The 27,248-nt window shown below is 37.9% G+C and overlaps 3 protein-coding genes across 10 annotated transcripts; 2 read left to right on the top strand and 1 right to left on the bottom strand.

Moving 5' to 3' along the window:
- Positions 1-1,712: 1,712 nt before the first annotated feature.
- LOC135640323 (uncharacterized) lies at positions 1,713-11,103 on the top strand. Its single transcript, XM_065154635.1, has 9 exons — positions 1,713-1,879; positions 3,292-3,377; positions 5,063-5,649; positions 5,803-5,913; positions 6,026-6,193; positions 6,530-6,656; positions 9,077-9,301; positions 9,572-9,696; positions 10,115-11,103. Exons 1-9 carry the CDS (start codon positions 1,850-1,852, stop codon positions 10,789-10,791), a joined length of 2,136 nt encoding a protein of 711 aa, XP_065010707.1. The 5' UTR covers positions 1,713-1,849; the 3' UTR covers positions 10,792-11,103.
- Positions 11,104-11,482: 379 nt separating this feature from the next.
- Positions 11,483-20,278, bottom strand: LOC103989236 (ninja-family protein AFP3-like). 5 transcript variants are annotated; one of them, XM_065154638.1, is made up of 9 exons: positions 20,168-20,278; positions 18,943-19,291; positions 18,797-18,862; positions 16,960-17,226; positions 16,751-16,882; positions 16,271-16,368; positions 14,035-15,494; positions 12,024-12,492; positions 11,483-11,829 (listed from the first exon to the last, which is right to left on the bottom strand). In XM_065154638.1, the coding sequence occupies exons 7-8, from the start codon at positions 14,660-14,662 to the stop codon at positions 12,062-12,064; spliced, it is 1,059 nt and encodes a 352-aa protein (XP_065010710.1). In that variant the 5' UTR covers positions 14,663-15,494; positions 16,271-16,368; positions 16,751-16,882; positions 16,960-17,226; positions 18,797-18,862; positions 18,943-19,291; positions 20,168-20,278; the 3' UTR covers positions 11,483-11,829; positions 12,024-12,061. The 5 variants fall into 5 exon arrangements, with proteins under 5 accessions (XP_065010710.1, XP_065010709.1, XP_065010714.1 ...); XM_065154637.1 differs by lacking the exon at positions 11,483-11,829 and having other exon boundaries at positions 12,013-12,492; positions 18,943-19,069; positions 19,200-19,291; XM_065154642.1 differs by lacking the exon at positions 11,483-11,829 and having other exon boundaries at positions 12,013-12,492; positions 18,963-19,069; positions 19,200-19,291.
- Positions 20,279-21,211: 933 nt separating this feature from the next.
- LOC103989234 (transcription factor TCP5-like) lies at positions 21,212-24,497 on the top strand. 4 transcript variants are annotated; one of them, XM_065154698.1, is made up of 4 exons: positions 21,214-21,467; positions 21,542-21,957; positions 22,451-22,563; positions 23,129-24,497. In XM_065154698.1, the coding sequence occupies exon 4, from the start codon at positions 23,129-23,131 to the stop codon at positions 24,026-24,028; it is 900 nt and encodes a 299-aa protein (XP_065010770.1). In that variant the 5' UTR covers positions 21,214-21,467; positions 21,542-21,957; positions 22,451-22,563; the 3' UTR covers positions 24,029-24,497. The 4 variants fall into 4 exon arrangements, with proteins under 4 accessions (XP_018682836.2, XP_065010770.1, XP_065010769.1 ...); XM_065154697.1 differs by having other exon boundaries at positions 21,542-22,002; XM_009408035.3 differs by having other exon boundaries at positions 21,251-21,304; positions 21,414-21,467; positions 21,542-22,563.
- Positions 24,498-27,248: the final 2,751 nt, after the last annotated feature.

Genomic DNA, 27,248 nt, shown 5'->3' with positions numbered 1-27,248 from the left:
TATTTATTTTTGTAGAGGATCTTTAATTTTATAAAAGGATAAAATTATCTTTAAACTTCATCGCTTGTGTCATTATCACTTCCACTCTTTAATCCTCATTCTTATCTGTCGTAGTCGAAATGTTAACGTCCTATCATAAGACTCTTGTCTATGTCTTTACCCTCAGTATAGAAGTATTATAGTCAACCATTCTAGCTAATTGCATAACATAGACTACCACCACCCATCATCTATTTTCGGTTCATTATGACGATCATTTTGTACTATATATTCTCTCCCTCATTTATCTCTCTTGATAATGATGAAGACAAATAACTATAGAAGATGATACACGAACAAAAATGACGGGACAAAGGAGACAAATGACTTTTAATTTTTAGTATTCTTTTGGTGCTTGAATTACTTATTCTACAAGAATATCGATTTTTAGAATCAAAAACATATTTGTCAATTCTAGTATACACACTACATACCACCCACTAGTATGTTCCTTAGTAGACTTACTTTTTAATCTACCAGAGAGGAATTGACACTTAAAAAGATATTTCCTTATATACTTCCTTTTCAAGATATAGATATATAAGGTATTTATTGTATAGTCATGCTTTAATTTTTAAAATTTCTTTCTTTACACAAAGCCTTTCCATACTTACATTATTTGTCCTCCAAAAATACTAATTTTGAGAATAAAAAAAAACACTTACTAATCCTAATATACACACTACACATCCATTAGGATGTTTTATGATAGACTATCATTTGATATGACACTATGATATTGTATGGAATAATGACATGTTTGTTGCCTTAGTTGATGGAGTCACATCTAGAAATTTAAATCCATATTTATTATTTCGTGTTGGATTCAATCAAATATCAGATTTCATGCTGATCTAAAATTTTGGATCCATACTCTGTATTCCGTGTTAGATCCGATCATATATTGGATCTGACGCTAATTAGTCATTCTTATATTAGTCAAGTTCAATAAATTAATTAGTTGGAATATAAACTTCATAGTGCTAATTTGGGTTAATTTCCGGTCTACGTCACTAATCCGGCCGAGTCGCTCGGCCGCTCGGTTTTGGGTTAGCAAACCGAGCCAATCATCCATCGGAATCTAGTCTCATGTGACACGTGTTCCCCAGCTACGGCCATGATTGTCCTAATGGCACCCCCCAGCTTTGATCGTCCATCCATCGTCCATCAACATCTCCGTTTCCATCTCTACCGTGCTATTGACCGTCCGATCAATCACGAAACCATAATAACCCACTATTATTGTATGTCAAGATATATATATATGTACATACATATATATATATATACATACATATATATATATATACATATATTTATATTTATATATATATACATTCATATATATGTATATATATATATGTATACATATATATATATACATACATATATTTATATATATATACATTCATATATATATATATATATATATTTATTTATTTATTTTTTGACCGTCCGATCAATCACGAAACCATGATGATTTACTATAGTTGGATGTCAGCGGGGCCCATGCAAAAGGATCACTTAACCCATGACGTGACAGTGGGACCCACTGATGGGTCCCGCACGGCGTCCTTTGAGTGAGTGAGGCAGGCAGTGGGTGCGACAAATGGCGTTTCAAACGAAAGCGCCAAGAAAGTAGCCACACATGGTTAGAGAGGGAGAGAGAGAGAGAGAGAGAGGGACCGCTTCGTCTCCCCCATCGGTTCCCCGTAGTCGATTTTACGCTTCGAGCAAGGGGAGAAGCTCTGGGGTTTTCGCTCTAAAACCCTAGAGGCCTCTTCGCGGTCGTATCGATCGCCTGCCGGCAATGGCGAATGCTGAGAAGAAGGCGGAGAAGGTGAGAGAGCTTATTCGATGCATGCCTTCTTTCCTTTCCATTGTTTCATGCCTTGCTGTGTCTCTTTCTAAATGTGCCGTCTTTTACTTTTTCTCCCTTTGTTTCGATTTTTTCCGTTTATTTTCTTTTCTGATGTTATGGGATTTAATCCGAACCGAGTTCTTTTGAATTTTCTGATGGGTAATGTTTAATCGGTTCTTCTTTTTAAATTTTCTGTAGCTTATTAGGTATTTTTGAATGGAAAATAAATCCTGTATTGGATAGCTAAGTAATCATTTGACAATTTGTCAAATGCTTTATGCTAAACATCTAATGACATATTCTCATTCCGTTCGAGATTGCACATCTTTTTCCGCGCTAGTAGGGAGTGAAAACCTACTGCTTGTGGCGTGCTGAATCATATCAGTGCCTGTTGGAGAGATGAAAAGAAAGCTTTAAAGAGACTGGCTGAGTACCAAGAGAAGCAGCAAGAGACGATGTATTAATGTGGAGATAGAACAGAAAGTGATGCTCCCTTTAAAATCCTTGTGCATAATTTAATGGCGTACCACGCATATGGCATCTATTTATGCATGTGATGGAAGATCATGTGCTGCAGCATGTTTAGTATATTTTTGGTTATGGAAAGGTGATTCCCATTGTTTTGCACAAGGAAAGCGAAAATGTTTTAATGGATGCATAAGGAGAACAAATAAAATAGTGGATCATGTAGTAGAACAATATGGAGTATTTTGAAATGGTAATGCCACGAAATGAATAGAAACAAGGTGGGTTGCCTAACGAACTAGATGAATCTATCAGGAGCCAGGGATCTTTCATGAGAAGTGATTGAGGTGTCAATGTAGCGTGTGAAGACAAGTTACAAATTGAAATGGTATGAGCATCAATAAGAAATGAAGAAAATAAGGGTTTAACAGCTCCAGTCGGTGAGGATTGTTTGTGGGGAATTCATATGATGACTTGTACTGAGAACAGAGCTATTTCCTGTATGAAAGGAGAATAAAATTGGATCAGAGGTTTACGCCTATTGATTTTAATTTAAAAGAAAACTCTAAATATGTACAAAAAGGAGAAGATTAAGAATCACAAAGTGTTTGATTTTTCCTAACTTGCAATTTCTAGTCTAGAATTACTGAAAGATTGATGCCTACCATGTATTATTTGAAAGGTTCAGTTTGAAATATGCTACAAATCAAAGTTAGGTTGGGAAATATTTTATTTGTATCATTTTGATTACATAGTTATAGCATTGACTCCATGATCCAAGATTACTTTTTTAGGCAGGACATTTACTTCAAATTTTCTTTTGTGTTATACCAAGTTCCTGTATCTCTTTTCATCCAGGGTTTGTGCATTATTTTTTTACTTCTATTGCTCATATGCAGTGCAATGACATTCTCTTATTCTTGCAGACTAAAATCTGTGATATTTGTGGAGACAGTGGCTTCATGGAAGATATCGTCACCTGTCATTGTTGCAAAAGGGCTTCTGAACACATGTAAACCCAACAACTTTTACTAGCATTCACTTGTCTACAGATATTTTGAAACATGAGATTTGTAAGTTGCACTGTCTATTAGAAACAAACAATGAACTCAGTCCAATGAAATGGCTAAGTAGAAAACTACTATATTGTCAAATATAATATTTTTTTGCCCTTCAGGCCTTTTACATTTTTTGTACACATATATGCATGTGTACATTCATAGATTTTTTTTAATTAACCTAGTTAAGCTCCAACAAACAGCTTTATGGATCTTGTTTCAGCAATCTAAGTACAACATCCAGATCATTCAAATTATCTCTTCCTAACTTCCTTCCTTTCTCCCTTAACTTCACAGTTACACTCTATTCTTGGAATTTCCTTTTTGTCATGTATGGCCTTGTTATGTATGGCCTTTCTTAGTTTCTATTCCATCCCACCATACTTCTTTCAAACCAACCTTTGGAACTTACACTCTTGTATCAAAGGATATGGATTGTATTGGATCCCATCTAGGCGGAAATAAAAATTGAACAATGTGGTTGATTTTCTAGTTGAGGGCAGGTCTTAGTATAACAGTAAAGTTACTACACTTTGCGACCTGAGAGACCATAATTCGAGTCACGGAAAAAGCTCTTTAAATATTTGAAGGTAAAGCTACATACATTGACCCTTCCTAGACCCCTCATTGGTGGGGGTCTCGTGCACTGGATACTCTCTTTTGGTTGCTTTTTAGATAGCCTTACTTAAGCTGATGGAATATTCTCACAACATAAGTAACATACCGACCCAGTGATCATATGGTGTGTGTCATCATAGCTTAAAATTTTGAAGCGAAGTTGTAAATATTAGTCAAACTCATATTTGTATGTATATCTTGTCATATTCTTCTACTATTGTAGTATTGAGGTGCCACGGTCTCTTCATTTAAATGCTTAATGTCCATATGTAGACCCATGGGACCCCAATTATTGTTGCACATGAAGAATATTTCAAGTATTACAAGCCCATGAATCTGTTGCTACCATATGCAATATGTCAATTGTGGCCCAATCACCACAATCCATGACGATATAATCATTGTATTGACCAAAATAGCTAAGTATTAGTAAATCAGAGGGTGGTCCTCCTGACACTGCAAAAAATGCTGAAGTGACTAAGTCCAGGTTCATATTTGTAACTCTGCTTCTCTTTTCCTAGTGAAGTATTAGAGTATCTTGGATGATTGTACTCCAGAAGGCTCGTTTTATGGTTCTAGAAGGGTCAGATAATCTCCTCTTTATATATTGGATGCTCGACTCACACGTCCAAGCATATGATACTGTAACTATATGCTACGACATTTTTCAAATTAATTTATGATCTTGATAGATGAAGAATACGAGAAGAAAAAGAATTCCAGACAGGAGAGATTCTAGTCACTTTTCTTTGGTTATATATTTTCTGAATATTGTCATTTAGTTTCCTATGGCCTACAAGATGCAATCTAGTCGAAAAATTTACAATATCAATTAATAATACAATATCCAGTTGGTTCTGCTTATTTGGTCAGTTCCAGCTCATTTGGCACAGGGAAAGCCAGAAATACTAAGCATAGGCCTTTAATAAGATTTATATGCTTTACGTTACATTGGTTATGATGATCTTTGCTATCTCAATCCTTTTTTTTAATATAATGATTTCTCATTTTAATGTTGCAGTTATTGCATGCAAGTTCTGCAATTTAGGGTTCCAGATGTTTGGTATTGTAATGGATGTCTGTCAAAAGCTCATGGAGTTCATAAAGGAAAGATGCAGGATACACGTACAGAAAGTGATTCCTTCAAAATTTGTACTTTTGATTCAAAGAGGGCTAAATCTCCAACTAAAGCAAGTACCCACTTGAATGATGATCCAACTCCTGAAGAAATTAATGATGGTAGAAAGCAGCAGAATAGAAGGCATCCAATGCACTCATCATTCTCTAATGTTTCCGTCAAGACAATTGAAAATGCCAAAGTTAAGTTTATTACACTTGAAGAAGTAGCCTTGAATTATGGTGCAACAGCATACTGTAAACAGGGTAATTCAGGTGTATCATGTCGTCGAAGTGTATGTCCATTTAACTCAAGAAAATCATTCACCAGTATCTCTAGATCCTGTCGTTTGACAAGTACCAGGGTTCCCAGGCAACCAAATGAAGCAACTGTTGACACTGACACTGACCTTTCTCTTGGAAAAGCCATTATAGTTAGGGAAGATATTATTAATGACAAAGAAGGGAACATGCAAAAAAATAAAGTTTCAGGTACACTTCTGGTTCACCTTTGATCTGGTAACATTCTTTTCTTTGCTTTCCTTTTCATTTAAGATCTTCCTGAGTCATGGTTATATGTGTTTTCAACTATATTCAAGAGTTTCTACTTCTCAGTCACTCATGAAAGAGTTGTTGGTATTACAGATTACAATTCATCTTTGAAGTCCATTGTACCTGCAGCTTCTAACATTAGTTCCGATGCTTCAAAACACATTGATGATAGAACAAAGAATAGAACAAAATGTAAGGCCTTAGGTATGCATGTGCCACTTTCCAGTATCGAAATCTCTCTTGCTCAGTGCATATCGAACACTGTAAAGATTCATGTATGTTATTTTTGTTAACTATCCCTTCTCATGGATAACAGGAGAGACCTCTGCCACACTTACCGAGGAGAAACACATGGATAGATCTATTGTTGCTTCTGATTATTTTCAACTGAAGCATATCCAGGAAAAAGAAGCAAAATGTGTTGATGTTGGAGTACAGCCCACAAGAGATAGGAACAAGAAAATAAGAACATATGACACTTCAGGTAGGTTTTTAACTTTATTGTTTATTTTACTTCTCCCTTCTGATCACCATCTGCATGAGTCTGAGATACCTAATACAATGCATCTCATCCGTTTTCCTTTAGTGTCTTCAATGGGTTCTTGTATCGTTTTTGTATGTTGCCAAAGCCCATAAAAATTTGAGGGCTAGTTGCCTTACAGAATAAGCAGGGCTCCATATTCCTGCTAAGTTCTCCTTCAGAACACTCAACTTATAAAATTAGATCTGATAGAACTGTCTAAAAATTGTCTACATTTGTCATTTTGCAGAAGATACACCTACAACTTATATTCTGAATTTCAATTACATGCTTTAACAGGTGGAATTGTATGTTCTGCTGCTCAGTGCAAGAGACTTGCTTCTAAAGAAAATGATCTACCACTTACTTTGCTAATTAATCCAAATGAAAAGCTTCTGAATTACCCTGCACCAGGAACCTGCTGGAAGTAAGTCTCAGGCCTCCCTTGCTTACAAATCAAAAGAAAATGGACTTCTTATTGAAAATCCCTTGGCTCTGAATGTCAAATAGAATTGATCTCCATACAAAGTTTTTGAGATTGTTAAATTGTTGAATTATTTGTGCCTTTGTGATGAATTTTACTCCGTATAACAATCATTGAAACTTCCTGATTCATCTAGATTTTCCCCAAGTTTAGAGAAGTTTCAAATTTGCACTTTGCTTTCATGAGCTTAAAATGCAACTGATTAATTAGGTAAAGGTTTCTATCTATTTAACTTTTCTATTAAGCTTTCTAGCAAGTCCCTCTTTTTTGTATTTGTTTTGGTTTAGAATTCAACCTAAGATATAAATGTTAAGCAATTGGCTTATGTTGGTAGTTGTTGTAGAATGTTTTTAGACTTTCATTGAGTCTTCTCAATGTGCACACAACTAGCAGCACAGCTAATTCTCTACTGGTGGGAAAACTTGGATGATAAGGGTTATGATGATGTTATGGAGCTTCTAAAATATTTACAAAGATCTGATTATCGCTAATAGTTCTTGTTATATAATGGCTTAAATAATTAGATATCGTATTCAGATTGCATCAATTGAAGATGTGTTAAGACTTAAGAGTGGATGCAAATTTCTAGCATGCATTTTGTGCTTTAAGGTGAAAATATGTCAGAGTTTCATACAGTTTGCAGTTATCAACTCAGGAGAATTGGCCTAAATGCACTTCCCTTGTAATGTAATACATTTCTAAGATCAGCTTATATAAAGGACTCAGCACTAATTTGATGATGTAAAAGAATGACTGGGAAATTAAATATGAGAAGGGAATGGGAATCTTATACAAATTTATATGTTGTGAAGATGAACATGTTCTTTACCTGAAATAAAAAAAAAACAGGGTACAGCCAACATTATCTTAAATAAATGCATGAAACAACCTCTCCTACTATCATAATTTCTTGGATTGATTTGCCAATAATATAGTTGATTTAACAGCTTGTTGCCATACAATTTATAGAAACTATAGATTATTCATCAGCTTTATTAAAATTTTCCTTGAGGCTTCTAGATTTTCTTGATGACATTCTCATTCAGTACGAATATGCTAACAATAACATTCCAGCTGTTTGGCTTGCTGGCCTTCCGTTGAATAATAATACTCTTAAATCTATTTGGGTTAACTCAGCCCAACTGCATCTTTTTGTTTTTTGGACTCAGATCTCCCAGAGCTTATTGTTAGAGTTCTAAGTAATTATTACAATTTTTTATTAAGAAAACATAAACTATTGCAGTCGATGCTTAATATATGTTATAAATATACAAGCAGCTGTTAATTGTTATTATAAACATCTTCACTTGATTAAAGAAATCAAAACTTAAATTAGCTTTTCCTCACATGCTCTTCCTGTCCTAGACTTGTCCAAACTAATTATGGGTGGACAAGTTGATTAGTCCTCTTCACTGAATGAGTTCCTACTTACATAATGCTCTTTACAACATGCTATTTTTAGTTGCTTTGCAAATGCAACACTAGGGTAACATTTATCTTTCAGATGGAATCTTTGCACAAATCATATGGAGATTAATTACACTCAGCAGTGGTTGCCCATGCTAATTAAGTATCATCCTAACTACCAACTAAATCATTTTATAATATTATCCAATTGTTAACTAAAACAGCTACTTGTCAACCTAACCTAGGTGAATATTAATAAGGTCACTTTTTGTATTATACACTAGGCAACATATTACTTAAAACTTGCAAAGATATGGTTAAATATCAATTAAATATCCTGAACTCATGATCACTACCAACTTAAAACTTGCTTAGTGGATGTCACACACAATATCTTATTGCTTTGTTGTTTGCTTGAGAAACAGGCCTGTGATCATGAGTTCAGGATATTTAATTGATATTTAACCATATCTTTGCAAGTTTTAAGTAATATGTTGCCTAGTGTATAATACAAAAAGTGACCTTATTAATATTCACCTAGGTTAGGTTGACAAGTAGCTGTTTATACGTTGTTGCACGAGGGAAGTGCTTTGATTTGTCTTCTTATACTCTATAAGGAGGTAAATGAGTATTATGTTTTTAGCCTTTAGTAATACAATTTTTATTGCATAATCCAATGAAATTCATATGGGTATGCTTGACAACCAGCTATTAGTACTGATATGAGGGGAGTTCTTTGATTTTTCTGCTCATTTACAATTGGGGATAAACATTTTTGTTTGCTTGTCAATCTAACCATGATAACTTGATAGAATCTTGCTGTTATCTTGAAAATTTATCACTCATATCTGGAGAAGTGCAATCCTTTTAATAAGAAGAATACTGCTTATTTGCAGTTGTTGATTTTGCTGACTCAGCATATCTTCAATCATCACTTGTCATTTTGTTGTGGACAGGGGGACCTTTGAAGTCTTTGATATGGGTATCCATATATATGGTGAAATTCAAGCTCATTTTCCTTCTCAAGTGTCTCCTAAGGCTTATGACATTTCGAAGAAGTTGCCCGTGAAGTTAAAGCTCGATATGCTACCTCGGAGAGATGCATGGCCAAAGATATTTCAGTCAGATCCTCCTACCTATGATGACATCGGTTTATACTTTTTTCCTAGTCAATTGGAGAGGTAAACTTTCTTTCTGACATGAAGTAATTTGACCATGTTTCTATATATGAAATTTAGTATTGGAAGAAACACTGCTGGGTTAATGTCCTTCTGTTCTCTATCTTGGCATATTATCTTCAGATGCTTTCCTCCATTTCTTCATCAGCATTTTAATCTCCAAGCATTGATCTCTGCATAACACTGAACAATTTAGCATGAATTCGTTTTATTCCTTCCATAATCTAAATCTAGATGATCCTTCTTGCTAATCAACACATCAATCTTTTACAGGCCTAAAGAGAAGTATTTTCGACTTCTGGAGCGGATTGATTCATGTGATTTTGCAATGCAAACTTGGATAGAAGACGTGGAGCTACTGATATACCCATCTCAACAACTGACAGTGGACTCTCATCGTGAGTGCATGTTTTCTATTTATATGAACAAACATAATAAAAATCTCAACCATGGAATTATGTGTTTTTTATTTCTACCAAAATTGTATTGAATACAATATGCAGTTTGATAATAAGCTGGAATTTTACTTATTAATTAATACAAGTTTGCAACTTGGCCTTTCTACCACCTTTCTCTTTTCATGTGAACTTGCTAGCAAATACATTCTTTTTTCTTCTTACTTTTTCACAATTGTTCTGGATTTTATTTGATTGCATATTCAAATGGGGTGCTCTATTCCGTTGTAATGTAAGAAATAATGTCTCTGTAGTTTAGACCGGAAAGTGGTTTTTAGTGTCATAATGAGTAAAACGAATTTTAGTCACTTGAGACTTTGATATTTCATTGAGGTTCTAAAACTGATATGCTTGGAAACAGGTATAAATGAACAGATTTACCTATGGGGTGTGTTTCGGCATGTGAAACAACGGAAGCACCATCAACATAGGCAAGAGATTTCTTCTCTTAGTCCTGCTGCTGCTGACCTGAAGACTAATAAGCATGGTCCATCAACTACATCTTTTGAATGCAGCAATGAGGATGTTGACATGGAGATTGATATGGAAGGCGGCAAAGATATTGGTCAGGTAGATAAACCAATTCGGAAAAGGGTTGTTCCTCCTGGCCTTCCATTTGAAAGCCCAATTTCACAAGAGGCAGGTCCTGCATGTAGACCTTTGGTGAAGTTGTTGGATAAAACAAGTTCAGCTCAATCAGATGTTCCTCCTGGATTTTCAAGGACTCCATACGTAAAGCAAGAGAGTTTTTCACCTGTTGTCAATCAAATACATCCAGTGTCTAAGATTTGTGACAGTCCATCAAGCTTCCTTGATGTATCACAAAGATCAGGTACTGTACTTACACTTTTTCCTCCGAAGTCTGAGGATGGAACAATTGACAAGGCTGATGATGGCGAAATGAGGCAACCTATTTCTGCAGATCTCAGCTTATCAATGCCACATTATGTGATGGATGGTGATTCTTGGGTCTCTATGACACCAAAGGTCTCCCTAGACCAAGATGGATGTGGGGAAAAAGTGCAATTAAAACTTTGATCAATCGTCTTCTGTTCGTCAACTGGCCTTATTTGCTGGTATGGCTTTGACTTGGACAATCTGATTACCCCACAGCTGTAGTGTTATCTCAAGCATCAGTTCATGTAAAGCTAATGCCTTGCCAACTCAGGTTAGATGTACATGCCTGCTTTCATCATCCATCTAATTGGCGTCTTTTATTTGCATTCGACAGCATGTGCATGTATAGTTGTTTTGCAATGTTCTAGGCTTAAATACTCATTGACCTTTCAGATGTCAAGAAGTTTAGTGTTTGTTCCTGGATATATAGTAGATCAGAATCTATTAAGTCAATATTTAAGAGATTGCTCTAACATTAAAGCAAAGTTCATATAGACATTACTTGGCTTCTCCTTGTTTATGGTGGGTGCTTTATTTGTGATAGAGTGCAAAGAGTTCTTTTTTAGCTTTTTTACTATTTTTTATGTACCTAAGAGCTTTTACTATCTAATATTATTATACCCAAATGCTGCAAACAAGAATGGTTCCACCACATCACCCAAGAAATTTTTCTTGGTGATTCAGTCTGTCTAATTTTCAGAAGAAATTTTCTGGTGAGTTCTATAATTCCTGTGTTCGTTGGACTATACTTTACATTCGAAGGTTTTTTTTATGCCATTATAAAGATAATAATTTTATGATTCAAGAAAAGGTGTTTGTATTGTAGGTGAACGTGGAAAGCCATAATTACGTATTATTATATCATATAATTCTGTAAAGCAATAATTGCACTTGTATTACTCTCCTATTGCGCGTAAGGCCCACTATGGAGCCCGTTAAGGGTCTCAAATGAAAGCCCGTTTAAAGAAGGTAAGTTGGGCCGGCCCTCAATTCGCCCGGATCGTAAATACACCGGTCGACGTATGACCGTGTGATCACAGTCATGTATCACCCGTCCAATTTATATTGAACGTTCTTGATTGCGGGAGGCATTCACCGGGTGTGCTCTCGAGAGAGGAGTGGGGGGATCATCCGAGCGACGAGAGGGTTTCGAGGTTGGTCCACTAATTTCCTCTTTGACTGAGGGAGTGGAAAAGAAAAGAAACCAAAGAGCAAAGAAACGACTCATTAGGCCCTCATAGAGTCTGTGCCTCCTCCAAGAAGAAGATTAAGTAGTTGCCCGTAAGCTCCTACCACAAAGACTTGTTACCAACTCTCCTCCGTAAGGCCAATCGGAAGACGCAGCAAAGAGAAGAGAAAAAATTCAAAAGTACCTGGCAAGTAACATTCGTCCATCTTTCATAGGTAATCATCATCTTAAACTCATTAAGGCTGATGGCATGGGATTGACGACGATATGCCTCAGAGGGTGGGTTACATCACCACCTCCTGCATGCTTAACAAACTCAGCTGGGGTTAGGAAGCTGCCATGGCAGACACATACTATTCTTACCTCTTCTCCCTTTTTGTATTTGTAGAGGAAGCCCTCGATCCTCCGCCCGTTTGGGCCATCTCCCCTGGTGGACACACATGGCATCTCCCCTATCATGTTCCTCCCCAGACTTGAAGTTACCTTCTTCTTCTTCTTCTCCAAAGGGTCTTCTTCTCCGCCAATGGGAGTAATGGTTATTCGAGCTCCCGACACGAGAGGGGCAATTGCAGTCTTGTGAGCAGAGACTGATTGCACAGTTGCCGTGTCATTGAAATCTGCATTACTTCTAAAAGCAGGCAGGTTGAACAACCCTGATAAAATAGAGAAAGGAGAAGAAGTTAATTTCTTTTTCTTTTCTTACAAAAAAAAAAAAAACAATATTGAAGCATTGGCACCAAGATCATGTTTTTGCATCGGAAACTTCTTGCCACCAATTCTAGTAGACTAATTAAATAAAATAGAAGACAACAGATAAAGATTTTCTACTACAATTCTTTCCCCAGATAAAGATTAATAACAACAGTAAATTTACATTTCAAGAGATAGCATAACAGCCGCCTTTTCGAGAAAAAAAAAAAATCAGTAGCATTCTAGAAAAGTGCAACTATTATATTATAGGTGACATATATGATGATAGTCAAGGTTCCCTATTCATTATTTTCATCGCTAACAATGAAGTATGAGCCAAATTCTATGTCAAAAATAATGAGCCTTGTCACTACTACTATACAGACAATAATATAAGAATCTAGGATAGTGATATGGCAAAGTAATGAAAGTTGTCGTCGCACCCTCCCGTTTGAAGTATATTCAGACAATAAAATGAGAAAATATGACGATAAAGATGAAAGTTGTCGTTAGAACACATAAATTGAAGTATCTTCGAACAATGATATGACGAAAAAAAAAGGAACTTGCTGTTGCTACTCCCTATTTGATGTACAATTATACAATGATATCGGAATCTATGACGAAAAGGTGGAACTTGTCATCACAAATAATGATTTGAAGGATCTACATGTAACATGATCAAATAATTGATGTAGTCATTAATGGTCTATAGTATATTCGACAATAACCTAAGATATCCTATTAATTATATAAACATATTACAACAGCACTTATGTAAAAACAACAACATATGGCAAAACATAGAACTTGTTATCAGTACTTTCTGTTTGGCAGAATCTACAGTCTGCTAACATGAACAATAATATGTGTTTGAATTATAAAATAGTGTTGTGTGTTAATCAAAAGGAAAATGTCAGATTAACTTCAAATATAAATTGTGTATATCATGATACCAATTAAGGTAATCATGCAAGATATATTAGCTTGAGGATTAGTCCAGTTGAGGAATGTAGACCTACTAAAACTTAAAATGACTTACAAATTGATACTTAGAAAGAAACTAGCAACATGAATTACTCAAAACATTCAGCTAGTGTTAATAGAGGAGAAACACTAATAACACAAAATTTAGACTGCATCATACTTCATATCGGTATGCACTTTCGAATGGTACCGCTTGGTACGGACGGTATATACCGGTCCGACGACATCCCGGTATGCCTATCATGAATATATCATAAAACTACGCCCTGGTGTACCGCTCGATACGTCCATCATGAATATATCATAACTAAACGACTATCAACCTCAAGAATTTTACCTTCTACCCACTGTAAGATAAATAAATTCTCTTATCCCTATATAATAAAAGTAACAAAGAAACACTTACTTTCTCAGCAACTCATCATCAATAAAATATATAGATAACAAAGAGGATAAAACATCATCGATACGATGGATAACAAGCAGGAATTGACCAAAATCCAACAAGGATGCAGTACCTCGAGCAGGCGTCTGGTTCTCGAGCTCGGACCCCTGTGCTGCGGTGATCTTAGACCCTGACGTCCACGGCCGTAGGCCTGGAGGAGTGGCTACACTGAACAGCCCACTGAACTGGCTACCGATCGGAAGGCTGAGGCGGCCGTTGACTGTGCAGTGTTGCGCCAAACTCTTTCCTCCGTCCATACCCACATCTGATTTCGGATTACATGATTTGATCGACTTCCTCTTCTCCAATCTCTTCCTCTTCGCTTCCAACCGTCTCAAGCCCTGCAACTCCTTCATCTTCCTCCTCTTCTCCTCCGTCTCCGTCGGCAACGAGCTCGTCCTCACCATGGTCGGGGTTCCCGGAGAGAACTCGTGCTCCCACGGCAGCGACGAGAAGGACGTGATCGACGATGACCGAATCAGCTTCTTCCCCCTCGGGTCCACCCCCAAGCATCCGCCGAGGGAGAGGCCGAGGTTGAGATTGAGCTCGACCTCATCAGACTCCCCGCTCGGAACCTCCCGCTGCTCATTGAAGCAGTTGTTTCCAGACAATCTACGAAGCAAATCCCTCGGAGAACTCTCGATAACCGACGACTGACGTTCCAGCTCCGCCTCCCCTTTCACCAACCCTACTTCCATCATAAGATCAGATATAAACCGCGGAACAAAAGACACAGATTTCCGATCAAAAAGCGAACTTTCTTTCTCACAGTTTTGATCTTTTTTATCTATTAATTTCAAACCCGTAAGGTGGTGTCGGCTACGACTCGAAGTTTAGAGGTGACTAGGAGGACAAGCAGAGAAGATATGGGACGAGGAGAAAACAGAGAAAAGAACACGAAAAAGAGATCTTAGAACCCCCTGGAGCTCAGAATCATATATATTAGAGAGGGTACAGGAAGATGAAGTCTCGTATACGACTCGAAGGGACGCCATCAAACATGAGAGAGAAAGAGACGGGCGGTAGAGAGGGGAAGCCAGAGGGTCATGTTCTCCAGGAGTGTTTGTGATGTCCAAAATGCCCCTACGTGTAAGGTAGGGCGCGGCGCCGGAGCCGGGGAGGACACGTGTCCTAACCCCGGGGGGAAGTGTCGCACGTGGCTTAAGGGAAGTACGCATTAACGCCACCCAAGCGGCGCGGCGCCTCTCACCTGGCGCCAGAGCCGATGACGTGGTCTCCTGCTGTCCGAGGTGCACGTTTCGTGGAGGTCATTACGACACGTGTCCGTCCGTCGCGGTCCGGCTCTCCCCTCATCAGTGTAGCTGACACTCAGGGTGCTGAATCACCAGAGAAAAATGAAAAGGGTTCACGCTACCTGATCCCAATGGCGGACGAGGCTGTTGTGAGGGTCCCATGTGTCGAAAGAGGCCACATCACCGCGACCAAGTACGGGTTGGTTCAGCCACAATGGCAGTCTCTCTGTCTCAAGTGCTCCTCGCTTCACCCTAGTTGTCGCCGTGTTTATAGTCGTAGCTGAAGTAAAGATACGAAGCAATTCTGTAGGGTGAGAAAATAACTGGTACGAATGAATTATTGGAAAAGAATGTACATATATCCATGAAAACCATAAACGTTAGCTTTAAAATAGAACATGACCCGATTCAAAATTTTAATTTGCTGCTGGTAAATAGCTTTATTGAAGAGATAATAATACGAATAACAGAAGGATGCCAACTTATGGATGAGAAAACCAGGAGAATTATTGCCTGAAGAATGCAACGAAAGAGACACAGTTGGGAAAAGGTCGGCAAGTTGTCCGTCATTGCTCATAAAGTAGCATTATCATGAGATTATCTATATTATCCTACCTTCAGTCATTGGATTTGCTCATCAATCAGTGGATTTGTTGCCAGTGCACAGATCAACAATGTCGATCTTTTCATCCACTTAAACCAGCATCTAATAAAGTTTGATGCGTCGTTCATTTGCATGAGAGGGATTAGAATACTAACCAATCAATGAACTTTGTTATCTAGTGGTTGACTGAATCACCACCACCCAGGAAGAACAAAAATTATGGAATGAGATTTCAAAATGACTCAGTCAATGGCTCAATATACGTTCTATAATTGCTTCCACTATGTTATCAGCTAAGAATAATGCAGATTTATGCACTTCCATGTAAGACATCAACATTAACGAAAATTAAGGATGCAATTAATCTAGAACCTCTGGATTAGACCAACTTAGAATTATTTACTCGCAAGATGAGGTGATGGTGCAATCACATGGAGATTAGATATCCCAACCTGACATTTGCATTGAGCAGACTCCTCCAAACAGAGCCCTGATGTGTGCCAAAGACTCCAACAAACATCCTCATCCTGTTTGTCTCATCTACAGGCCTCTGCGATTAATCCATAGAAAAATGTTACGGCAACCATCAAGAGCAAAATTGGCACATCAGCATAGTTTATATATTACAATTAGTCTTGGTGTTCTTTTAATTAATATCATCAAACAACTTAGTTTGCAAGAGTATAGTGATTTGGTTTTCAAGCTTTCTATTTGATGAGCTCAGGATGCCCTCTCCGGAGAGGGTCTCCCACAAGGCACAAGACAGTACAAGACAACATTGTATGAGAGTTAGATATAAGAAACACTGAATCTGCAAGCTCAAGATGCTCATGCATATTTGAGATCCAGCACAATTCATTCTAAAATTAATCTTGATTCCAAGAAAAAAAAATACATAAATGATCAAGAAATTAGGAGATTTGGAGTGGTACCTGTGGCAAAAGCTTTTATCCTAGTAATGCACTGGTGGATCCACAGGAAGCAACAGCAGAACAATACTGATTTAACTTAGGAACTTTCAAGTGTGGGAACAAACTAAGCTTGAGGATCTCTTCGTTGACACCCTGCAAGAAGAACCTCCAATGAAATTTAATCATGAATTCACAGGTAATATACCGCAACAAATGACAAATCCTAATACCAAAAGATTGGGGTCTCAACAAGGGGACAAATATTCTTTATGCAGTAACAGCAAGTTGTTTAGGTCCACCATTCCGAAAGACTCATTGCTGATGACCATTATTGCCCTGCTATGGTGGCCCTCAGTCACAACCAGAGTACTCAACCTGATTACAAAGTCATTTCTCCTGGAACCCATATTGACCCCAAAGCTTTTAAGTCCCCTGAAATTGCCATTTCTGAATCGACCTCTCCCCAGTTGGAAGTATCCTCTCCTCCACTGCCATTGCTGTTATTGGTGGCCACACCATTAGCAATTGAAGAAGCAAACAGTCATAAGTATCAGACTGTAATGCAGCAGAAAGAAAGGAAGAACAACTAATTTTACCATCAATTTGACAGAAACAGTATGCCATCTTTTGCAATAAGAAAATTATAGAATGATTTATTAATATCTTAAAGGACAATGATCATGGTTTGTTGATTAGCTTGCACAAACTTTATAGATAGCCTCACGCTGACTCGATGAGAGATCTCCCAGAAAGACCCTTTCCATTGAATAGAACATTACAGAAAGGACAAAGAATTGGGACATCTGAAACTCATCTCAGATCTGCACATGCTGTTCCTAGCTCCAGTTCCGGAAAATGGGATGGTAACATAGAGTAACTAGATTCTCTATGCAAACAAATAAACAGGAACAAATATGACCAACAGCAAAGTCCACGGTGAGAACTGGAAGTTTACGAAGACGTTATCATCAAGTCTGCACTCCGCTAAGAAAAGGGCTACAAATATTGGTTCTCTTGCTAGGTGACTGCAGTTTCAACTTTACAGGAAGTTAATAAATTGTTCATTACATGTATAAAATTACATTAAATACTTCTTGATAATCAGACAAGCAATCAAAGTGCATCAAATGTTTAAGGGAAGTTGCATGTTTATGAAAACTGTCACCTTTGTTCAGAACATATGGTCACATAATAGTTATTTCCCATATATTCAGGTTTATGGCTACTGTCACCTTGTTCAGAACTTATGTTCACATGATAGTTATTTCCCCATATATATTTAGGTAATTTCTGGCATAGTCAAGTATCCTGTTTTCTCAAAAGAGCAATTTGAAATCCAGACATGCATATGTTTGATAGTGATGTTTTTATTTTTTGTGTCATACAATTTTCTTTGTTCTTTCGAAAGGAAAACAAAATTCACCTACCAAAAAATTCAAAAGGGAGACAAGTAACCATGACCAATGAGGATTGCAAGTAATCTTCCCATGCAGATAACTTTTTTCAGACCCTTTGCCTCTCATGTCCTATCCAGTTTCCTTTATTCACTAAACTTATTTCTATTTAGAAGAATAAAAACAAAGTGAAAATATAACAAAGGTGTCCAACTTTTAGAAAATGAAAAATCAAGATGATACCAAACAAATACTTAGCATGATTAATCAATTAAGTCTTATGGTGAGATACGGAAAGATATGGTATCACTGGCATGGTGTTCCTTAAATAACAAAATAAAAAAGGCAACTGACTTCATCTGGTGAGATATGGAAATAAAAGGTACAAATACACCATAATACTTCAATTCTTTGCAGGCCTGGCATGTTGGTGGTGCCTGTGATGTGGCATCACTGGTGGCTACATGAGCCAGTTATAGTTGGTCATTGTGCCCCAGGAGAGTAATGCCTTATAGCAAACAACATCCAAATAAAATTGAGGAATGAATCAAGACCATCTGATAAATAATAAGAGACAATCTCGCCAATTTCTTCAAAGTTCATATGCACTTACTATAGAAAAGCTTAATCATGGAAATGAATACAAATTCTGAACACAGTCATTTTACCATACCTCAAATGCAGCTTCCATGGATTTAAGTGACTTGAACTCAACAAAGCCAATACTAAAGTGCTCAATCTGCAAGTAACAAGGGCGTGGAAAAAAAAGTCAGCAACCACTCAAACAGATGTGCATTGTAAAATTTGAGAATTTCTAACATGCTTTTGTGGTTTCTAACTTTGACACCACCAGGTTTAATAGATTCAAATTTCTTGAACTCTTCCTTGACTTGATGAACCTTCGCATTGAGAGGCGAGCTCTGAATATAGATGGAATGGCCTTCTTCTGAGTTAGAAAATTCAGACATTAGAATAATATAAATATGAGATAACAACTTTAGAGAATTAGAACGCTAGGACATGTTGCTACTAGAAACCAAATATTCAGTGGCACAAGCAGGCATTGTAGACTCAACCACTGGTGCCTCAGGGTCCTTTGGAGCCACCTTTCCCTTAGCTGTAGGCAGATGGATTGGTGCTGGCACTGGACTAACTTTCATAACCTAACCTGAAAATGTGTGAATATGAGAGCAACATAAAGAACTAAAGTCAATAGTTGCATGATACCTTACTGATTAAGTATTGCAGCTTTTTCTGTGGGGGACAACTGAGCTTAAAACTATTTATCAAACTTTGAACTACTAAAACTGGAAGACAAAGACTACACAAATAACAGTTACTAGGAATAAGTCGAAGTGGCAAAGCCTCTCTCTACATGTGTAGATACACAATATATGTATGCATGCATGCATACATTATATCCCAAGCAGAGGATAAAAATCTTTTGCAGTCTCCATGTTTCAAAAAGAACAATTAGAGAAGTAAAAGAATAGACATGACAATGTCTGCCGATATAATAATTCCTTCCAACATGGAACACCATTTGGCCTATCCAGACGCGGACCATCACGGACGATGCAGTCCGGTTCTTTTCTTTTAAGGGTTATAGAGTGACCTCCCACGTCTCTCTCCTCCTCCCCCTCCTAAGCCGCATCGGCAAAAGCCTAAACCCCTAAAAACACCAAATACAACGAGTTCGAAATCCCTAAACCACCAAACCTTAAACCCGGTAGCTCAAATCCTCTGTCCAAAGCATTTATCGAGAGACGATGAACCAACCAAGCTAGCAATCCGACCGAACACTCCAAACCCCACCCAGACATCGTCCCTTTTTCTCAGTCTCGTTCTCAGAACACGTGAAAGAACCAAACAAGGACCACCGTATAAAAAATAGTCAATCGTAGCGAAATCTAAACGAGAAAAACCAGAAATGATGCCAAAAATATACAGAGGAGAAATCAATCAACCCGGAATCTTTTCCGATGGACAAATTTAGGGAAGCAAATGCATGGATCAAAGCGGGTGGAAAAAAAAAGGTAATTACCTTCTTGGAGACGTCAAAAGATCGGGGCAAACGGGGAGAGAAGAGCCTCGCTTTCACGGGAACCCTAAGAACCGGGGCGGGGGCAGAGGAGCGCGCAGAGCTTTAAAAAGGGAACCGCTATTATATTATTATTATTTATTATCATTATTTAAGCTCAGGGCGGATGCGCACGTCTGAAGTTGTCCTACCCGACCCGATTATTTTTGGACAGGGAATCACACGATATAGACCCAAAAAGAACGTTTGAGATGGACTGAACATGGATCGAGATGATCAAGTCGATTTGATCCGATCCGATGCATGCGGTTGATATTTATGGAAAAATATCGATTCCAATTCATACGTGTAAAATTGTTTGAGTTAAAAAGCATCTCATTACAAAGATCGAAGTCTGAAAGAAACTTTCAAAATCGATCCTTTCGACACTTAAGTTAATCTCTGTCACTTGGACTCTTTCGACACTTAAGTTAATCTCTGTCACTTGGACTCTTACAAATATTACGAATATTCTACGAGAGAGACATCTTGTAACCAATTCGAATTGTCCCTTCAACTCTTATTCACGTTCAGTAACAAATCATTTAAATATTTTTCTTTCATGAATTTTATGTGTTGTTTGTGTATCGAACGATAATTAACTAACTGATTGTATATTTTCTGTGCATATCAAAATGCAAAATGCTATTATTAACATGATTTAGATTAATAGAATGAAGAACTGATCGAAGGATGCAGGTTAAGGGGGTTGCTGGGTGGGGAGGCGCACAAAAGGGCTGCTGTGCTGCCAGTGTTGGATCTGCTGGCGTCTGCCTCAGTTTCAGGACACACTGCATGCAGCATTCTGACGCACCCTTTCACTGCTTTCTTTCTGGACCACCCACCTTCTCCCTCTGCAGCAATCTGGCACCCTAATCTTATCCCTAAATGCATCACTGCAAAACCCTAGAATGATTGGCATGTGACAGCTGGGGTCTCAGCATTCAGATCAGTACATCCTCGTCTTTTCAGGCCCCCCCCCCCCCCCCCTCCTACCCCCAGAGAGGCGAAAGGCTTCTGCGTGGTGAACTTTGCTTTGCTTTCTTCTCCAAACAAGACTAGCAGTTGGCATTGAGTTTTCGGGGTTTCTCTGTAGATAAGGTGAGAAAGAGCCGCTCTGAACTCCTCTCTTTTTTGACCTCTTGTTTCCTCAGATTGGCTGGCAGGGATTAAGGAGCCATGCTACTGCTGCTCAGTGTTTCTCCTGCAGATTGTATGTTGCAGTTGTGTGACTCTGGAGGAGAACATCCATATTCGACTTTGTGTAAGAGCCTTTTTTTGTCCTTTTAACCCTCGCTTAGATACATTTAGATGTACGCTTAGTTAGCGTACTTGCAGATGTATACATGCGTGGAAACACCGAAAGCTCGAAGAAGCAGATGAACCAACGAGACTCCTGCTGCTACTACGAGAGTATACGATGAAACATCTCACCTCTCGATCGAGAAGCCTTCAGGATGATTCTAGAAGCTTTGAGAACACCGCTTTCTTTCTGCTGGAAACAAAGAACCTTAGTCAACCGTGTGATGATATCGAAAGAGGAGACCTCATCTTAGTAAAATGCTTCACGGCTCGGTGCAAGATGCTGAATGCGATCCAATGTGGTGCATTGCAGGGGCCATTATGGATGTCAATCTCTTCTTGGCAGCCTTCAACCATCTGCACTGGCCACCATTTGCTTTGCACAGAGTTGTCTAGCCAAGGAAGGCTGGCAAACTTGGTGGTCCATGAGCTTTGGTAGATGTCTTAAAGAGGTCTTGATGGTCCCTGGTCTATCTGCTACCTTCTTAGGGTTTCAAGTATGCATGCTTTACCTGCAAATTCTTTTTACTACATACATATACACAGAAATAGGAACATGGTCGATCCAAATATAACTTTTCTCTAAGGTACATATGATGCACAGGAGAGAGAAAAAGTGATCATATGGTTTCAGAATAATTATTTCCTTTTTCCTGGTTTTCTTGACATAAGGCATGCATCATTCGATTAAGCTGTCCATGAAGAAAGAGTGAAGAGTAGTGGCTGTTCTAACACAGATGACTGTGAGGGATGAAAGTAAATACAAGAGTGAAACATCTATGGCTCATTAGATTAGACCAACTTACCCCTCGTAAATAAAGCAGTGGTTGCAAGATGTGTGTGATGTAGAAGGATAAAAACAGTGACTTGCCTGTCCATTTGATGGGCATAAGTATCCACCACATGTTTGCAAATGGACTACACCTTTTCCTTTTTGTTTTCTAGGGTTCGTGCAGATCCGGCGTCTCTCCAGCATCAGAAGTCAGTCATAATAGCCTGATCGAGTTGCTGATGGTTTTGGAGTTGAAATCCTATCTAATCTGAAGAGGAGATTGAAGGTGAGAGCTTGCTTGCTGACTCTCAGATTCTGCAACAAGTCTTGAACAGACGATTCTCGATTGAACTCAAGAATTTTTGTCGAGATTTTGCGTTCTTAACTAAGTTTTTCTCACTCTTCTTCGTTACTAAGTTGATCAAGATACATATATATATGTTCTTTCTTGATCGAGGAAAAGAAATAGATACATGTATTAATTCTGGATTCTACTTGGATAATATTTTCCATGAGAGGAATAAAAGATGTCATCTTTGATCTACTTATCCAAAGATTTAAGTGTTGCAAAGTAGTTTCAGCTCATGTTCTTCTTGTCGAGATCTAGATTCATTGGAAGTAAACCAAAATCTAATTAATTAGTGTCCCTCTGATTCTCACTTTCTTTTGTTTTATATATGTTCTTCCATATATTCATGAAAAAAGAGTCTTAAAGAACAACTTAAACTAAGAAATTTCCAGATTGATGATGCTTGATGGAATATGTTGTATACAATAGACTTGTTTCATGCTTTGACATGCTGCACAAACCATCTAAATTGATTAGTAACTGATGTCTAGAATATATTAAGATGATCCGTAGTTCAAGAGAAGAAGGGGAACTCACCGGGCAAGATGTCGGCACCAGCGAGAGCAAGGCTCAACCAAGTTTGAGATCATGGACGGCACACAACAATCCAAGAATTGTTCGAGTCTCGCGAACCTTTGGAGGGAAAGATAGGCACAGCAAGGTCACGACCATAAGGGGATTGAGGGATCGGCGCGTGAGGCTTTCGGTGCCTACAGCAATTCAATTGTATGACCTTCAAGATAAGCTCGGCTTCAATCAACCTAGCAAAGTTGTGGATTGGCTTCTCAGTGCTGCTCAGCATGAGATCGATAAGCTTCCCCCACTCGAAATGCTCCCGGGAAATCTCTTTCGGTTTCCTCATCCCGTGGCGAACTCTCACGTGACAGGTTCGGCTCATGCTTACTCCGGCAACGCCGTTGGTGATGATGATGAGTACACTCACAGAGACAAAGCTCAACGATTAGCATCATCGTCTAGTTTGGCAACTGAAGATATCTTTATCAGCAACGTTGCGGACGGCACAAGCATGATGCCGAAAGCTGTCAACTTGGATGTTCTTCCGAGGAGCAAAGAGAAAGAAGCTTTGAAGGATCATGGTGTTGTGTTGGGGAACAGTGCAATCACCTACAATCCCTACTACCATTTGGAGACACCAAATGCTTACTCGTATGATCACAGTGAAGTGCCACATGGTCACCATCCAGTGGCAATACTTGCATCATACATGGCCGCTGCATCCAAAGTGGAACCCCAGCAGTATAGCCACCTTCAAATGGCAAGCTCAGAATCATCTGCAAATGCTCTCAGAACTTCTCTCCATGCAGCAATCCCAAACTTGATGGTTCTCCACAAAAGGAACACCGCATCAGAACACCACCATCAAGATCACCATCAGACATAGCAGACTCTCTACCTTCCTATCATCATCATCTAAAATAAGCAGCATTTGCAGACAACTTAGAACATGTTTCATATCGATTATGAATGTATAGCCATTACAAGCTTCTTCTAGGTACTGGATGTAAAATTTTCCTTTGCCCTGGAAGCAGAAGGCAGAAGATGTACCTCTGTGTGAGACTGCTGGCTGCCATGGCACTCAAAAGTGAACATTCAGCTATATATAAGAAGCATGGTAATGGTTGCACTCAAAAGTTAACTGAAGATGGTGTTAGAATCGACAGAGGAAGCCTGATATAAGCTCATATCATGCTTAAAACTACACCACATATGGTAGAACCTATCTGCAGTTGATGTTGCAAAGAGCAGTAGCACATCTGTTCACCTGAGATCACCATGCATGTTGGTGTCAGATTTGAACTGCTGTCGTTTGATGTTTCTATATAGACTTTAAATAAGAGATGATTTCGTCAGTTCTGTTGAGCATGTTATTATCAGAAATCTGGATCACTGATAAATGCACTGAAAAGCTTAAGCTGACAAAAAGATCTTACCATCATCATATTTCAGACAGTGACAACTTGTTCTTCAACAACTATAGCTCGAGTGTTTGTTGGCCTACAAGGATCAATGGTTTCACCAGTGGGTAAAAAAGAAAAGCTGCTCCCTTAGAAAGAGCAACATTTTAGCTGACTTAGCCTTTGTTTGCTTCAAAAAGTTAGCTGATCCCTCAAAACTGTGTAAAACCTAAAGGAGACATTGCAACTTGTCGTGGGGTTGCAGGCGATGCATGGGAAGTGGTCTGATAGCTTTAGGTGATGGTAGGGAAGTGGTCCGAATGAGTAAACCACATGGCCTCTTCACAATGGACCACACTAATAATTAGATTGGTCCCTTGTACTAATTTAAGATATATTCTAATCTTTAATTGTGGTATGTCTAACGATGTATATGATTTAACAGTTCTTAAGTAATCGGATCTACTTCACGAGCACAGTCATGAAAGCTTTAAAGCTGCATGAACACCATGATGTTGGCGGCGTGGTCACACCTTGGGAATTAGGGCTTACTTAGAATTTTCTCTTTTCAACAAAAGGTAGATCGTAATAGCTAACATAATGCAAAAAGTATAAATACTTAGGGTGCTTCACAAGTGTGAGCAAAGAGTAAATGAATGTTAGTAACCAATTCGATACATGAAGTACAACCTTTGAAGATGTGGGCGAAGTCAATTAACTTTCACTTTATCAATTCTTAAGAGAACGGACGAAATTGAATCTCCTAGTTCTCTTATTTATCCTATAGAGGAGCTTTACACATGTTTAAATATCTTTCGAATAAAGTGAAAGATGATAGTTTTCATAATCTCACCAATGATGATTATTGCTATCAATAGTAGATTGTCCACTTCATTTTCTAACAAAATATTAATCAAAAGTAGAAGTGATAAGAACCTAATTGAAAATAATAACTAAGTGGAGATGAATTGATGGACATATTTTGTAAAGGAAAGACCTCTAAAACTTTAAAGCATGTGAGGTAATGCGTATTAAAGTTCCAATAGGCATCCACCCAGTTCCTTCATCTATCTATAGAAACTGATGAGGATCAATATAACTTGGTCGATTCTATACTAGTGTTTGAGTCATTGACGAGTTGAAGTACTAAAATAGATTAAAGTTTGACTACTTAAAAACAATGACAAAAAGTAACTAAGAGCCAAGATGTACATTGTAACTAGAGTAAAAGATTAAAGATTAAGTAAAAGTTAGAATATGCAGCATCCTAAAGACTTCGACGAAGACGTCGAAGAAATAAGTATGAGAGAATATTATAGATAAAGTTATAAATATAGTGTTTGATATAATGCTCATGCATATCTGTGCCTTTCGGTTTTGTTCATACTTTACACAATATTAGATGACTTATATTAGATTTGGTAGCCCTATTTTGGTTGGCTTTAATAGTCGTTTTAAGCTTGTAAATATATATTATGTGTAATTATCGTGTATAGGTAAAATTGCCCAGAAATAAGTCATCTAAGCAGTCTTTTTGGGAGGTTTTGTAACCCCATAAAGTGGTGTGGAGTGTCAGCTTGCACAATACCCAAGAGTTACCTAGGTGACATATAGCTAGATGAGTCTTTGTGGTAGTATTTAGGGCTAGTTCATTGCTTTGTTTCACAATAGTATCACATGAGAACTTGTGAGGACTTTTTACTATAGTGGATCATCTTGGACTCTTTGTCGAGTGATTGTTTAGAGTTTGCGAAGTCTATATTTATAACTCGTATTGTCTATTAAGTGTTTGTTGAAATGACTATTAGTGAATACCCAGTTAAATGATTTCTCTAATCTATCTTCTCTTTTGTAGGTCCTCAAGGGACCACAAGAAGTTTTGAAGAACCTGACTTTTGTAGATAGACATGCAAAGGTATCACATGAGTTAGGTAAGACTAGTTAAATCTATGATAACCCATTGTTCACTTATTGTCATTGTTTATCATCAACGACAGGAGAAGAAGAGAAGAGATGACAAGAAAGAATGGGGAAGAAAAGGGAAGAATGAGGGAGAAAGGAGAGGATGAGCTATTGGGAAGGAGAGGAAAAGATGAAGCAGAAAGATCAAGCAATGGGAGAGGAGGGGGGAAGGACGGGATAATGTGATGGTGATGACAACCAAGGGAGAGCGACGGATGAGAAGGGGTAGTTTGAAATAAAATGAGATAATCATTTGAAAAAATCTAAAATATAAGTATTTTTTTTAAAAAAATCATCCTTATATTTTTAAATAAAATAATAAAAATAATAAAAATTAATTCAATATATTACTATCGATCTATATAATAAAATATTAAAATATTAAAAAAAAATAATTCTACATTTTGCTGTGGAGCTATATTTTGGATGTCAATGCTTGATTGGTTTTAGGGAGGAATTAATTTGGCGTCTAGTAGTGAATGGCTTCCGTCAACACGGAGGAGCAGGAAAGAGTTGACTTAACAGAGATGACGTCATAAAAGCTTTCGATTTCCAATTAAATCTTCACTAATAATCCATCAAGAACGAAGCAAGTTCCGTAGGATTTCAACACGTGTCGAATGGAACTGCTTTCGGAGTCCAACTCGCAAACTTATGTGGCAACGGAAACTACGCGTCCGATTGTCTTTACGATTTGTACTCGATGAATTCGATCCCGTCTCGGATTCGCAGACCAGAATCTCT

The sequence above is a fragment of the Musa acuminata genome, chromosome BXJ3-6 (assembly GCF_036884655.1).
Source record: "Musa acuminata AAA Group cultivar baxijiao chromosome BXJ3-6, Cavendish_Baxijiao_AAA, whole genome shotgun sequence".
Lineage (NCBI taxonomy): Eukaryota > Viridiplantae > Streptophyta > Magnoliopsida > Zingiberales > Musaceae > Musa > Musa acuminata.
The sequence above is the reverse complement of the archived record's forward strand: the minus strand, read 5'-3'. Positions and strand labels throughout refer to the sequence as shown.